The sequence below is a fragment of the Protobothrops mucrosquamatus genome, unplaced genomic scaffold, assembly GCF_001527695.2.
Source record: "Protobothrops mucrosquamatus isolate PMUCROS unplaced genomic scaffold, P.Mucros_1.0 scaffold175, whole genome shotgun sequence".
Lineage (NCBI taxonomy): Eukaryota > Metazoa > Chordata > Lepidosauria > Squamata > Viperidae > Protobothrops > Protobothrops mucrosquamatus.
This window is the reverse complement of record NW_015386535.1, coordinates 544,276-561,054: the sequence shown is the minus strand read 5'-3', so window position 1 is coordinate 561,054 and position 16,779 is coordinate 544,276. Positions and strand designations below refer to the sequence as shown.

General features: G+C 41.1%; 1 protein-coding gene across 1 annotated transcript; it reads right to left on the bottom strand.

Moving 5' to 3' along the window:
* Positions 1-4,820: 4,820 nt before the first annotated feature.
* On the bottom strand, positions 4,821-9,247 carry CHST3 (carbohydrate sulfotransferase 3). Its single transcript, XM_015813618.1, has 2 exons — positions 9,111-9,247; positions 4,821-6,060 (listed from the first exon to the last, which is right to left on the bottom strand). The coding sequence occupies exons 1-2, from the start codon at positions 9,245-9,247 to the stop codon at positions 4,821-4,823; spliced, it is 1,377 nt and encodes a 458-aa protein (XP_015669104.1).
* Positions 9,248-16,779: the final 7,532 nt, after the last annotated feature.

Sequence of the window (16,779 nt, the reverse complement as noted above, 5' to 3'; positions counted from 1 at the left end):
AATGGGGCGCTTAGCAATGGAAATTCTGGTCCCCCATTATGGTTGGAAAATGAGGACTGTCTGTATAACGGGACATGCGCGTGGTAGAAATAGGGAAAAAATCCACCCATACTCCCAAGAAGAGGGTGGAGGAAGGGTACCCCCGTCTCTCAGCTCTTAAAGGAAAGTGGCTTGTATATTGCAGTGTTTCTCATACTTGGCAATTCTAAGATGTGTGGATTTCATCTCACAGAATTCAGTGGCTAAAGCCCATACCTCTTCAGATTTGCTAAGGTTGAGAAACACTGGTATACTATACACCAGGGGTCCCCAACCCTCGGTCCGTGGACCGGCACCGGTTCGCAGCATGCCAACAAGCAAAGCTCCATCCTCGGGATGCAGGCAGTATTCAAAAGCTCACCCTCTCTGGTCTGTGGAAAAACCTTTCTCCATGGCACCGGTCCCTGGTGCCCGAAAGGTTGGGGACCTCTGCTATACACTATTCTGAAAGCTTATGGAGATTATGTAGGACATGGATATCAGATAAGAGAAAACCTTCCTTGCTGCCATCTGCTGCCCATTCCAATTTGTATAGACCAGGTCTGGTAACCCTAGTGCAGGGGTAGGCAACCTTGGCTCTTTTATGGCTCGTGGACTTCAACTCCCAGAATTCCTGAGCCAGCCAAGCTGGCTCAGGAATTCTGGGAGTTGAAGTCCACGAGTCATAAAAGAGCCAAGGTTGCCTACCCCTGCCCTAGTGTGTCTGTAGTGGATGGGGACTCATGCGGATTGGGGAATTCTGGGAGTTGAAGTCCATATAACTACAAGTTGCAGAGGTTGAGAAGCACTGTGTAAGGGCACCAACTGTCCAAACACAAAGTGGTGGAAGATGTTGGAAAACGTGCTTTGCTATAATTTAGCTATTCCTGTTTATTTTAAAAGGTCAAGGTCTCCTTCCTTCTTTCTCAGATTGGAGATGCATTTACTAAATTTCCTTAAAACTCTTCCTTGAATAAATATGCTACTCCTTGAATGATGCCCTTGTTCTAGGAAGGTGAAATGTCCTAGTCTTCCTTTATGAGTCTGCTGCTCCTGCCTTTAGACTGGATTCCAGGATTGGTTTGTTTTCCATCCTTTTCGGAATTAGGAATACTGCCAGTGATTATGGCACTGAAGCCCACATATATACTTCATATAGTATGACTGCATAGTATCCACATAAATTTAAATAAATATCTCTACAAATATACCCTCAGTCTTGCAGAACTGAAAACTTCCACGTCTGCCAAAATGCAAAAGGGGGAATTAGAATTAATTGGTTTCAGGATTAGCAAGATGGCTGTCCAGAGTTAGAAGATACAGCCTAGATTCTGACTGCAAACTGCCAATTGCATGTGAAACTGTATACAAAACACAGATCATTTCATTTCAGACCAACCAATCCCTCATATGGGAAGGATAAATAGACTCTGACCACAAACCTCACAAGTGTAGGGATACGTAAGGCCTGTTGGCTTCAACACAGAAATGTGTGTTTGAGTTTTGATACTGGTGGAATAAAACTGTACACACTATTGTTCCTTACTTCAACATTTCACTAAATTGTAAGGTGTTTTTTTAAGAATAAAAGGATATTATATGCATTACATTGGGCATACTTTCTTTAAAATGTTGATTCGATTGCAACTACGTGTTTTTTTCTTTTTATGGGAAATAAATCATTTACTTCTGTGCAGCAAAAAAAGTTTATGTTGAACAGAGGATCCAGAAGATAGAGTTAGGACAGCATATTGCTTCTCTAATCTGTTTCCAAGACAGTGTTATTTACTGCTCTAAGGTTATACAGGAAATTGTTTCCTATCCTGTTCCTTCCTTTAAATAGAATCTTTCTTCAAGTTAAAGAAGTTGCATTTTAAAAAAGAAAAACACAAGTGCATGTTATTTAGCTAAAGCCATCTTAATGTCACTGAATTAGACTTCTGATTCTTGGGAAAATTGTTTTTATTTTTGTGCAGTTTTGATTCCTTCTAAGAAAGCAACTGTTATCTTCTCCATACAATAAATAAATTAATGAACTGCGGAGTTCACAGTTTTCAAAAAGAAAAGAATAGAAAGTTCAAAATAAGGCAAGAGTTGTGGCTTTCTTTATCCAGTCCTAGCTCTTTCACATAAATAATCGTAACAAAATTAAGATACATTTTGTAGCTCTACCACCATCACCACTAAGGAGAGAAAAGTAAGAAAAGCCCACTGCAAAAGGAAAACACTACAGCGTAGCAAATACAGTGCTGGCTGAAACATCTAATTCAGAATGTTTCTGGAGGACAGTCAGAATTTTTCAACACACTTCCGTTAAGAGAATTGGATATAGTTCTGAAGCAGCTTATCCGAAGTTAGAGAGGGATATGAAAAGGCTTGTCGGAGACAAAAAGGTATGTGCAAGAGTATCCATGTGGTGCAAGGGGACGGTGCATCCTTGGCAATGGGTTAACCGAGATGGGACAACTAACTGAAAGACTGCTATGAGTTATATTTGAGGGTAAGTTGACACACTATGAATCATGTAGTCATGGCACCACTTTACCAGTTGAAATACCACGAGTGAAATACTAAATGGAAAAAGCAAATCATAAGTGTAACTGGAATCACTTGTGGGAATGTTAGCTGATGCTCCATCTTTTTTTTTCCTTGATAACTTTGTTTGTAGACAATCCAGCTTTGTCTGCAATTCAGACATCCAGTGGGGCTATACAGCCTTAAAGTTCTAATTTTGGCCAGCACCTTGGAGGAAGTTAATGGTATCTCAGAACTGTTTATTCAGAGTTAAACCTGCATTATCATATGCTGTTTGGAAACTGCAGGAAACAAGAGAGGAAAGGCATACTCTTGACACATAATCTTGACACATCAAAGCTCATTCCTGCTCACTCAGACAGTGCCATGAAACCAAATGATGGTCATATTGATCTTTGTTACTTTGACTGGATCAAAACAAACGTGGTCGCTTATTCACTGCAGTGCTCCATGGAAAAGAAGTAGTAGTTATTTAAGTGGTTGTCTTTTTTGTTTTGTTAAACAAAAACAGCTGGAGCATTAAATCTTCTCACTACAGATAAGAAAATGGGGGGTGGAGGGTGGGGTGTTTGGTTAGGTGTTAAATTAGCACTGCCAGACTATCACACTTGACTCTGATTGTTAATGAAACTACCATTCTTTATGGTTATATGTATGTTCAGTCCCTGATATTAATCTATCCATTTATTAACTCAAAGTGAGGCATGATAATCCATGTCAACTTTTCCCAAAATTGAATGTGTTGAAAATGTTACCATTCCAACAAAATTCCTGGGAATTTGGAAGGGGGTGGGTTGAACTCCACCCAGGTGCAGAGAAAACGAGATTGAATTGCCCCCAAGTGAGTCCTTTTTTTCCCCCAATCAGAATTCTGATATGGTTTCCACTGTGGGATGAAATATCAAATTCACAGTCAGGTTACACCTTCTACCATGTTAAGTGCTTCTGATGAACAGCTAAGTAAAATTCATTAGATGCTTGCTGCTGGATCTAGCACTGGAAACAGATAACGAATATAACAACCAAAACTCTTAAGCAAAAATTAGTCAGAGGAATTTTAGATTGGCAACCAGAGAGCCTGTTTCTGTTTCTGTCATTTTTGTTGCCTTCCTCTTGACCAAGTCCACCTTCCTCTTTCTGCTTCAACAAATGTGGCCTGGAAGAAACCATTCGCCCAGAAATTACAGAAGGGAAGTACTGGCAATTTCCAACATCACTTTAAAGGACAGAAATAATTATAGGAATGAAGGAGAAAAATACAATTAAAGCCACAACTTTCTTTCATTGGATGAGAAAGCAGCATTCTCTTCACTTTAGTATCCCAGACATCAGATGAAGGTTGGTGCAACTGATTCAGAGATAAGCAAGAAAAGCAGACAAAAGACTTAAAAAAAGAAAGCACAACAAGGAAAAGTTCATGTCCACAGATGTAGGATGACTATTGTTCCAGTCTCTTTCTCTTAGAATATCTCATTGCTGGTTTGCTTTAAATCTCTCAAAGCACTGAGTGAGTTGGCAGGATAAAAACAATATTAAGTGCATAAAACTCTGTGTAGCCCAAAGTCTCCTTACACTTATAGGTAGAGCCACCTCTGTTCTATGCCATGCATCTCTCTTCCCCAGTAACACCTCCTCAATTTAAACAAGGCCTCAATTTATCTGAGGATTTTAGGGAGAATGTGTACAAAACATGCTCTGTCTACACATGGAGAGTCAGCTTTCTCGCTGTCAGTTGTGCTAAATAAGTTTCTTTCCTTCCCTTCCCAAATATCTGGTTGACAGATTCCTTAAGGCTGCCTTAGATGAGATCAGTGCAACATTCTGCTTCTCTGCAGGTTGAGAAGCCCATGTTTTTCTTCCAAGTGATAAATTTATTTTAAATATAAAACATTCACTCTCTTTGGATGAGGGGGCCACAGCGGCGGTTCTCATCTCCAAGAGAAAGGACGTGGACATGAGGTAGGGAAACAGGGTTTAATCTTCTACTCTGTGTCAGCTTCAGAATGCTTCCTTATGCCAGTGTCTGTGTTCCCATTGTAATCCACCTGGAAGTGTCAAATATGCCAGCAAGTGATGCTTGCTTTCAGATAAAGCCAAAAGCTCTTGAATGGTCAAGACAAGTGGAAGCAAAACAACCAAAGATGGCTTCTCCCCCAACACTTCCTGCCCATGTGTTCCTTCCTCAATATATAGATTCTTGCATTCTCTCTTTCTCAATTCACAGAATGCTATGATTGAAAAAAAAATCCGCCAATGAAGGCAACCTTTTACGTGATCCAAAAGGTCCTCCTCTCATCTAGCAAGCTGATGGATCTGTTTGTAAGAGTCTCAGCACTGTTGGCCAACTTGTAGCCAAACAGGTTCATGGCTGGTGTGCAGACGTTCTGTACCACCTGGGCAAGTTTGAAGGGGATGCTGAATCGCCACTTCTCAAATTGTTCAGAGGAGTTTTTCTGGGTGGAGTAGATGTCATTGCTATCTTGAGGGGCTTGTGTATTTTTCCGGATCCAGTCCTCCACCTGCGTAGTGAGAGCAATGCCAGTGAATTTATACATCTCCTTGGCTTTCTGGAGGGGAGACCTGGCAATGTCCTCATAGCGAACCAGCATGTAGCGACCTTGAAGCCATGCTGGCTGCTTTAAACCGAGTTCAGCTGAGAGTCGGATGTTTTCACAGTTGCCTCGCAATCTCTGGACCTCATCCTCATTCAGAGTTGCTACACCTTCATTAGCCCATTTCTTCCAGGTTTCATACCTACCCGAAAAAGCCACCATGCGGGAGGCCAGCACCGCACGAGGATCCCGCACCAACTGAATTATCCTCAAGTCCAGGCGGGGATCTTCAGCTAATGGACGCAAGAATTCGAGTTGTCGAATTCGGACAGCCTTAAGGGCCATGTGCTCCTTCTGCAGGCAGGACTCCACTGCCAGAGTCACATTCAGGGGGCCACAGCGGCGGTTCTTGCAGTGGTACTTCTCAAAGACCTTCCTGACGAAGGGGGTGCAAACAGGCTCCTCACACAAAGAGCGACTCGAACCACGCCGAAACAAAAATTGAGTCAGGTGATCCTCTGGAAATGGGATGATGAAGTTTTCCAAAATGTAAAGATCACAGAGGAACAGCTGCTTCAAAACATCTCTGTAGACAAGGGCCGATCCCACCGCATTAGCACCCCCGGATTCAAAAGATACTGTCCTTTCTATATGCCACAGTGGCTCAAAGAGATAGAAAATGTTGCCCTGCTGGTTGAAGAATTCCCCTACAAAGGAAGAGCCGGTACGGGTGGTGGCCATTAGGAGAACATGTTTTCGTGTCCTTTTAGTGGGGGCCAGCAGAGTGCCACCAAGCTGCAAAGTGAGGTTCTGCAAGCGGTGCTTAAGCTGGGAGAAGGCCAAGTCCAGTGAGCTCAGTGACAAGAGGGAGCCATTCTCTGGCAGCATCAATCTGGAATCAGTGCTGTTGGCTTCTGGCAGGGACTGTGGAGACTGCTTCAGTTTGTCTGAAACCCTGTAAAGAGAAAGAATACAATCATCGGGACTAATAACAGCAGTGATATTTAAAGAGATAGCAGGCATGTTATTTTGAGATGAAATGAACAGTTTTCTTAATCCAAGTCAAGTGCTTCTCTTTTGCCTTCAGAATCACCTTCCCCTCTCAATTGTCTTGCTGAAGAACAACTGAGTATCTTCTACAGCAGGGGTCTTCAAAGTTGGCCCTTTTATGACTTGTGGACTTCAACTCCCAGAATTCCTCAGCCAGGCATGCTGGCTGAGGAATTCTGGGAGTTGAAGTCCACAAGTCATAAAAGGGCCAACTTTGAAGACCCTTGTTCTACAGGATCTCTCTGGCCTGCAAGGAACCTAGCACAGTGATCAGTGTTTCTCAACTTTGACTATTTTAAGATGTGTGTGTTTCCCGGAAATTCCGAACCAGCATGTTGGTTGGGGAATTCTGGGAGTTGAAGTCCACGCATCTTAAGGGTACCAAGGTTGAGAAACATTGATCTAAGGATCACATTCATCCCTTCTATATCCAGGAATTCAGTTAGTGTAGATAAGTAGTATCATCCCCTGGAAATAAATCTATGGCTGGCTTTGGAATCCAGATCAAAAGTCAAGAGTTTGTGCAAGAAGATGTAGACTGAATGTGGTTTCTTTAATTCTTTGGCCTTGTTAGTGTACTATTCCCTTGATGATTGGTGAGCATGTGTGTGCGTACATAAAACACACACTGGGAACACTCACACAGCTTGGGCCTCATCAATATACAATATGCCATGAATTTGGAGCTGGGAGTCTGTCAAGGTCCACAGGGAGTGAAAAGCAAACATTCTTTAATTTCAAGAAAAGGGAACACAATATTGATTTGATCCTTTATCCTGTTTGAATTCTCTGAACCTGGATTCTGTTTTTGTAAAATAGTGGTTCAAAGGATTATCAAGGAAATAGATCTTGTCCACAGTCGGTCTTAGCTGGGACCACAAGATTGGCCACAAGAATCAGTGGCTGTGCTGATTTTCTCAGGATCTCAAATGAACTTCAGCAAGGCGCATTATACTTGTCCTGAGCCTGGTGGAAAAGAATACAAGTCAGGTGATCCTCTGGGAATGGGATGATGAAGTTTTCCAAAATGTAAAGGTCACAGAGGAAAAATAAGCAAAAGTGTCTATCTAACTCAGTATTTCTCAGTCTTTGACAACCTTGTTGGCTGGGGAATTCTGAGAATTGAAGTCCACACATCTTAAAGTTGCCACGGTTGAGCAATACAGTCTTAAGGAGATGTTTCATTTACAGTAACACGGCTATAGATGTGTGGGTGCTTATCATCAGGGCTTTTTTTCTCATAGAATGCCCAGAATGGAATTCCGGCACCTTTTTTGGATGGAACCTTGTAGGGTAGGCAAGGCAGGTTGTATGATGTGTGTAAGTTCTGGCACCTTTTTTTTTTTTTTTTAAGAAAAAAAGCACTGCTTATCATAACAAATGTGGCCCAGATCACACATTAAATTAAATGTATTTAGCACACTTCTAAACAAGATATAGCAACAAATTGTTGCTTTTAATGGGATCCTATAGCAGACATGTCAAACACAAGGCCCGGGGGCCAGATGCGGCTTGCGAAGTGGTTTCATGTGGCCCGTGAAGCCATCCTGGAAACAGTGAGGGAACAGCCCCCGCTGCCTTGGCCCTGGCCCAGGCCAGCCGGGAGCCAATGTACAATTTTGTGGTGGCCAACTTGGCACTTGCCCCGGTGGACCGTGCCTTGGCACTTGCCCCGGTCCCACCCCCTTCTGCCAAAGACCCTCAGATCTGTCCCACTCCTGCCCAGGCCCCCATAGGCACCCTTGACGTGAATGATGTAGAACTGGCCATGCCCACCCAGTAGGCCACACCCACTCCATCCACGCCCACCCAGTAGGCTGCACCCACTCTGGCCACCACCCCCCCAGGGCAGCCGCAATGCTGATGCGGCCCTCAGTGAAATTGAGTTTGACACCCCTGTCCTATGGTATCTAATTCTTCAGTTGAAATCTGATAATCTCTCAAAAGATCCTGGCAACATTTTAGGACATTCTGAAGCTTTTCAATCCTGTTTGTACGCAATGACAATTGCCATTCTAGATGACTGCCTTGCAAGGACCAGCTGTAGCCTTATAAACTGATTCTTTAATGTATGTCGGTAGTAGCAAGAAAGTATGAAAATACTTTTCCTATAATTACTTGTAATTATAATATATTAATTATTATTGCTTCTGATTGTATAAACATCCTAAAAATTCAGTCCTGGTACCATAAATGATTTACCATAATGCCTCTTTTAGTAATTTGGATGATCAGTGTTAAGTTTGAAGGGCCTGTTTACACATGTAGCCCAAATTAACATTGCAGATAGATTCTTGCCAAATAAAATTATGTATTCATTCACAGAATCTGAATCAAAAAAGTAAAGATGTAGAGTACATAGAAAAATAATGTAAATACTCTTTTTTTAAAAAAAAAATACCAATTACTTCTTCAGGTAGAGACCTACAAAGTCTAACCTAGGTAGCTTAATGTTGATTAATTCCTACCTGTGGTAGGACTTGCATTTCCTTTTAACCCACAATTTGTGGTAGGACCTGTCCTTTTAACCCATAATTTGTTATACAAATCCTGTGGCTTATTTAACCAATCGTGCTTGTGGTACGTGATCTCAGCCAGATGTTACAGTTCTGTACAAGTGATTTAGTTAGTTAGTTAGTTTCTATATTATATTCAATTTATATTTTATTCATTGGTTAGTGGGTGGGTGAGTGTGTGTGTATTCATATTCATATCCGTTCCCTTTGGCCTGAGGAATAAAGCATTATTGACTGATAAAGTAATTGATCTCGGTCCATCCTTATAAGAGAGTCATCTGGCTGCAATGGGGAATGTTAATATTTACTTGGTTCCAAAAGACTGGTGAACTGGTGGTAGCAAGTTGGGACTGGAAAGCTCATGTGCAGCCTGAAGGCCAGAGAAGAAGACCAAGGAAGTCTTTTTTCTGGCACAGCCTCTTTCCTCCTCCCCCCCTACCTTGAGATGATGTTGTTCTCCTTCTCAATTACGACAAGGGCTACTACAAAGACGAGAAGAATGGCGTACTTGCTCTTCATCCTCAAGCAGTGCAGCAGTTCCCATATATTTTGAGACAACGTGAGAATTTTATCCATGGGAAAAGAATATATTTTTCAACAGTTTGACAGAGAAAGTTCCCCCACGGAGGGAAAATGAAACTTTCCTTGTCCTGTGGTTCCTCAGCGTTATGGAAAGCAGCGTCTGGGATTAGTTTATCTTCTTCAGGAGAGGTTGTCCTGCAGAAAGAAAGAAAGAGAAGATAGAATGGATTGAACATCTTCCCTTGGGCTGAGGGAACAATAAATAAATGCACACGCATTCAAGCCTTTTCTTGGATAATTGCTGGCCTCACACATTATGGTCAGCTGAAATTTGCATTCATCCTGATATAGAACATAGAATAACAGGGTTGACAGGAACTTGAGAGGTCTTCTAGTCTAGGGGTCCCTAACCCCTGGTCCATGGACTGGTACCAGGCCGTGGCATGCCAGTAATCAGTCCACACAAACAAGCAAAGCCCCATCCGTGGAATGCAGGCAGCACACAAAACCACACCCACTCCGGTCCATGGAAAAATCTTTCTCCATTGAACCGGTCCCTGGTGCCCAAAAGGTCCAACCCCCTGCTCATACATTCTGGACAAAATGGCTGTCCATTTCTCTTCTTGAAAGCCTCCAGTGATGGAGCACCCACAACTTCCACAGGCAAACCATTCAACTGAATAATTATTTTTGACTGTCAGGAAATTTCTTTTTAGTTCTAGGTTGGATCTCTCTTTAATGATCTTCCATCTGTTATGTCTTGTCCTGCCCTCAGGTGCTTTGGAGAATAGATCGACCCCCTCTTCTCTGTGACAGCCCCTCAAGTACTTGATGACTGCTATCATATTACCCTTAGTCCTTCTCTTTGCTAGAGATGAAGGATTGAGTGAGCTCCCTAGTTCCCTCAATCGTTCATCATATAGTTTAGCCTCCAGGCTCCTAATCATCTTTGTTGCTCTTCTCTGCACTCTTTTTAGGGTCTCAGTATCTTTTTTTGTATCGTGGTGACCAGAACTGGACGCAGTATCCCATGTGTGGCCTCACCAGTGCAATATAAAGTGGTACTATGACTTTGAAGCTATCCCTTTGGTCACATGTTCATTGATTTATAGGGGCTAAGTTCACACTCTCAGGCCACAAACCATGCCTTGTGTATCACAAGGGCTGGTGTGGCATAGTATGCTAAGCCAAAAACTGACTACATTTTGACCTAGTGTAATGCATATATCTGAATTTGTGTGTGTACGAAAAGTGGTCTTGTCTAGCTCTTTGATGGTTAGGGTTTCATTTTGAAGATGGCTGTGGGGCATGTCCTTGATTTAGGCATCTATCAAAAAAATACAAGCCTATTTCTTTGCAATTCAGAGTTAAGCAGCATAAAACAACAAAACCAAAGTACAGGTAGCCCTCGAGTTATGACCATAATGGAGCCTGCCCATCATGATGGTTGTTAAGTCAGATCACCTCATATGATCAACCCGATTTCTTGCAGTGATCGTTATGCAAATGCTCTGGTTAAGCCAGGGGTGGGGAACCTTGGCTCTTTTATGACTTGTGAACTTCAACTGCCAGAATTCCTGAGCCAGCCATGCTGGCTCAGGAATTCTGGGAGTTGAGGTCCACAAGTCATAAAAGAGCCAAGGTTCCCCACCCCTGGCTTAAGCAAACAAAGTGGTCATTAAGTGAACCCAAGGTTTCCTATGCTGTGTTTTTGCAAAAAAGAAGAAGAAAGAAACAGAAATAAATGCTGTTTTCTACAAGAACATCATAAAGCTTGGTCATGTAATGGCAGGTTGCTGCAAACAGCTGTAAATGCAGGCCAGTTGCTGACTGCCCCAAAGTGCGATTGGGCGAAGGAAGGTTGTCAGAACTTTGAATCTTGGTTATAAACACACCCAGGGAGATCAATCATAATTTCAAACAGTTACTAAGCAACTGGTCATAAGCCGAGGACTATAGCTGTATGCAAAAGGAGCTGGCTAAGCAGGTGCTCAAATTGTTCTCCTGCATAAAAAGAGCTCTTGCATAGAGAAAATTAACTTAACCCACACTTTTCCCTTACGTGTTTATTATTGTATAGATATAGAAGGGGTGGAGGAGGGTTGGGGATATGTCTGAACATTACAGTGCAATAATACTTAAAGCTGTAGCCTGATCCTCTTTGTTTTCCTCCCTCTTCTGTCTTTTGGGAGACTGTTTTCCCATTAATTTTTTGCCTTTGCCATCATGGCTGATAAAATTCATTAGGCATGATAAAGCAGCCATTAATTAAGAGGCCGGCGCACACTTTAGCAATTACATATTTCAGATCTTCTGCAAGCTCTCATCTATTAATGAAAGGAGCTTGGTTTTTTTTCTCCAGCTTTCAGGCAACCTGGAAAAAAAAAAGGATGTTGCTGCTTTAAGAATCAAATTGCCTTCAGCCCATGTTTCATTAAAGCAGCTACCAGAATGGAGAAACAGGCAATGCCATATGGCAGAACCAAGGCTGATCCAGCATACTTGACACCTAAGACCAACTTTTAAAAGAAGCAAAAGAGAACAAACTGATTCTTGCTAGCTATATTAGTTAGCATATTTAAAGAAAAAAATGATCGGTCCTAAGAATATTAAACTTACTATCACAAATGAGCTAGCAATTACTTCCAGGTTGCATTTTGTTCCAACAAACTCAGAATGCAGTGAAGGCTTTTGTGTCTCTACAACCAAATCACTCCTCCCAGGATTTAACACTTGCTTGATGGAAGGCTTAAAGAGACAGCCTTCTAATGTTGACTATATATAAACTGAAAAGTTAGCATATTGAAATGAGGACACATGTCCTTGAAAAGGCCAAGCAGTTTTTTTCCACAGAGCTCTGACTCCATGGGACTGGACTTCTCAAACTCTTTCTTTGGAGTAGATCTTAGTCTAGGGGTGGGCAACATGGCCCCTTTACGACCTGTGGACTTCAACTCCCAGAATTCCTGAGTCAGCCATGTACAGACATGATAGCTGACTCAAGAACTCTGGGAGTTGAAGTCCAAAAATTGCCATGGTTGCCATAGTTACCCGACCCGTCTTAGTCCTTTGGTTTGTTAAGCTGTGACACTGGCTTAACCTAGCACAATGCTAGTATCCCACAATCCATTCCTTAAAACTCTAATTCACTTAAATTTTAGATATTTTTACTTCGTTGATATTAACACTTTTCAATGCTTTATAGTCATTTTACACGTTATCATATTTAATATAATTTTGTTCTTTACATCAGGGGTCTTCAAACTTGGCCCTTTTATGACTTGTGGACTTCAACTCTCAGAATTCCTCAGCCAGCGTGCCTAGCTGAGGAATTCTGGGAGTTGAAGTCCACAAGTCATAAAAGGGCCAAGTTTGAAGACCCCTGCTTTACATTATCATTTAATATAGACTGTACCCTGGATCGGTAGATTGTTTTCAAATGCATTTTATCTCTGTCTTAAATTGTATTTTGTTTATTATTCATGCTGGTCTTTGACTACACAATAAATTGAATTGAAAGTGCACAATGCTAGTGTCTACGTTGTTAGATCATTAGACTCTTAAATAAAACTTGCTTTCTTGAATTGAACATGGAGCTCGGGATGCTTTGAACAAGGGTATATTGTGTGAAACAACTAATACTCTAAAATTTTATTGCTGGCATTTATACAAAATCCCATCCCATTTTAATACTTTAGTTTTAACCACTAGTTTATAGCCCCATAGTGGTAATAGTTTTAACCACTAGTTTATAGCCCCTGTGGTAATATGGGCGGCCAATGAATTTAATCAATAAATGCAGCATTAGTACTAACAATAACAATGATTAGTTAATTGTTAATTGTTGATTTAGTCTTAATTAAAAGGTATAGTGTTAGTAGAAATGAACATACTCCATTATTTTGTTATTTGCCTGCATTCATAGTTAAGCATTGTGTTTCTATGACTATTCTAATCATTTTATGGGGTATAGTGTGCTGGTGTGCTACTCAATGAGTAAAATAAAAATTTGATTTGATGAAACAGAGAGGCAGAGAGCCTTGGAGTGAAAATGGAAGAGCTCCATTTTCTTCACTGTATGGCATTTCTTGCATCAAGATACTTTGTTTTTTATAGATAGAATTGCTCAGATTCACTTCCAGTGTTGAGGAAGTCGTAGAAAGATTGCCTTGACTTGCCCCTGCATGCTTAAAATGGCAACTATTAAGACTTTTATTGAAAAAAATACTCCATTAAACCAGAACACTCAAATATCATCCTTGTTCAAGATAATTGAGAAACCTCACAGTTCTAAGTCCCTTTGGATAAAACAGATTTTCTGGATCTATTTCAATCAGTTATAGATGTAAGAAAGATTTAAGAAAATATTGCATAAAAAAGAATGTATTACTTCACTCTGAATTAGGTAAGTTACTGTATTATTTTATTATTATTATCCGGTCTTGTGCAGAGCACATTGGGCAGCAAGTATTTTCCAATGGTTTTGATCATTCACAGCATCTTTGACATCGTCCCAATGCACATTAATAATCTTAAAATCTTCTTTAAGTGTTTGCTGTCAAGTTTTCTGAGGCTGGCCTTGTTTTCTCTTTCTTCCAGGAGGTATCCAACATAGTGCAATTTTTGGATGTCAGTCTTTAGATATACGTAAGGCATGGCCAATAAGCTGCATTCAGTATTCGCTCCAAGAAAATATTGACAGGGAACAGGCACAAAGTATCATTTGAGAGAATTGCCATAACATTGTTGACCTGAAGCAAAATAAATAAGTAGACTGAACAGACAGTCTTACAACAACAATGCTTAAGCAGCTTGTACATAATGAATACATTTGTGAAGTATAAAATGAAGATGGTGCTGCTGGACCTTGTCTCAGAGTAGGTGTTAAGTTGAGGAGAGGGGGAGAGGGAGGAGGAGGAGGAGGAGGAGGAGGAGGAGGAGGAGNAGAAGAAGAAGAAGAAGAAGAAGAAGAAGAAGAAGAAGAAGAAGAAGAAGAAGAAGAAGAAGAAGAAGAAGAAGAAGAAGAAGAAGAAGAAGAAGAAGAAGAAGAAGAAGAAGAAGAAGAAGAAGAAGAAGAAGAAGAAGAAGAAGAAGAAGAAGAAACAAGAGACTGGAATAACACTAATTAAAAAAAATAAAATTGTTTAAATTACAACTCTTGCTTGAGTAATGAAAAGCAGTATATCTTTATCTGGAGCAGTGATAGCTGCTGTTACAGCTATCTACAACATGTCAGATAGCATTAACTATGTTAGCCACTTGCATTGAGCCATGTAGGGTGACAAACACAGCAAAACATTGGTGGGAGGGGGGCATTCAACTCCTGTGCCTTGTAATTGCTCCAGACCAATTTTGTCCCTACTGAGCTAATTTCAAAGTCTGTCAAAAGCTAAAGTTACTTCCATGATGATGTACCCATAATCTGCTCTTTCTGGTCTTCTAAAGCAGAGGTCCCCAACCTTTTGGGCACCAGGGACTGGCTCCGTAGAGGGAGGTTTTTCCGTCGACTGGAGGGGGCATGGTTTTGCGTACTGCCTTCATCTCATGGATGGGGCTTTGCTTGTTTGTGCTTGTTTGTTGCTGGCATGCTGCAGCCCAGTACTGGTGCAAGGACCGGGGGTTGGGGACCCCTGTTCTAAAGTGCATCCATTACCACTGTTACCAAGTCCATCTACCTTGCTGCTGGTTGTTTTCTCTTTCGTTCCACCTTTCCCAGCATTAGAGCTTTCTCAAAAAGGTCCTTGCGTTATAATGTCTGGATAATTTGAGCCTGATCACTTGTGCTTCTAGTAAGACCTCTGAGTTGATTTGTTCAAAGATAGATACATTTGTTTTCTTCGCTGTGCATGGTTTTTTCAGGAGTCTTCTCCAACACCAACCTTCAAAAACATCAACATTGTTTCTGTCCTGCTTCTTCAGAGTCCAATTTGTGCTCCCATAGAATGTTACAAGATAATACCAGTTTGCATGATTCTGGTCTTTGTGCAGTATAGACTCATGCCTTTTCCAAGGCCTTCACAGCTGTTCTACCAAGTGTTAATATGCAGCATATTTCTTGACTGCTTCGCTAAGGAAAATACTACTCTAAGATAGCAGCCTGAGCTTGACTGCACACAGATTTTTTAAAAAACTGGATAAAACAAAGAATAAATAATCCGTACCCTTTTACCCATTCACCTGTTTTTTAATCTTTTTTATTTATCTCCAAAGTTAAAATACAGAATAAAAAGAGGAAAAAAATAGAAGACATCAACTACAAACAAAACAACCAAACAATAATAAAAATGGGTGTAGAACAAATAACAAATATATCATTAATGTTCAGCATAAAAATTCACCCACTAGGTTTTACTCCCAGATAAACATCTGTAAGTTTATAACTAAGGAGGAACAAGATAGGATTTTGGCAGAGACAACCATCCATTAATTAACATGCATAGGAAATGTCACATTGCACTGCGGTAAAAAAAATTATAACCCTGTGATTTTCTTTTTGAGTATGCTACTTAAATAAGAGTGGAAATATCTGGAATGCACAGCATATGGAGACCTGGTATTTACATCAAGGCTTGAAGACCATTCTCTTCTGCTGTAGGAACAAGGGTCCAACTCACTGAAAACCATTAAAAAACGGGGGGGGGCCTCCTTCCCTTGGCAACCTCCATCCTGTCTGGGAGAAGCAGCTGCTGAGCGCATCCATCAACCTCTGCTCTTTACATTTCTCTGTTTCCAAAATAAATCTCTTCCAAAGACTCCATGCTGCACTTCCCCTCTTAATTTACACAATCCTTTGCCCCAAGCTCTGGAATGCAACTCTTTCTACCAGAGCACCTTGTCCCTCCAGCCAGCTGTTTGTTTGCAGAAGCCAATGGCTCTACTCTGATCTGCAAATGAAGAGAAGGGGCCTAGAGCTCAGGCACATCTTGAAAACAGAATGGGGGAGTTCTTTGAAAGGAATTATTTAATTACACTTCACTGAACAGCTGCCCACTCTCTCCATTCAAAAAATAAAATGAAATCCTCATCTGTCTAGTCTTCGTCTGCATACACACTGTTACTACTGAGCCTGCTGTGGAGAGAGGGCAGGAGAGATTTTTCCATATTCCACGTCCATCTTTTACTATTTGCCCCCCCCCCCAGACGTATTCAACTAAAACTATCTTCATCCTTAACTGTCACCATGCCTATTGCTTATAATTCCAATCAAAATTAAAAATTAAATTTTTTTTTTATATATATATTTATACATAAAAATACTTATAAAATTTGTATGTATTTTAATGTTATTGTAGAGTCATAGTAAGTGTATACTAGGGTGTAGTAATAATGAGTAGCTTCGGATAGAATTGGATTATTGTGTGTTTATTTCCTGGTTCAGCTCTGGGAAGTCCTGGGAGGGGAGGGGGGAAAGGGAATAGATAGATGTATATAAATTGATATATTGTAGATCTATATGTGGTTTTTTTTTAAGAAGGTGCCCGGTGAATACCCCAACTGCACCAGACGGGATGGTTGAGAGAGGAAGGGAAGTAGGAAGAGAGGGAGGAAGGAGGAAAGGTAGTAGGTCCGGGGGGGGGGGGGGGGGG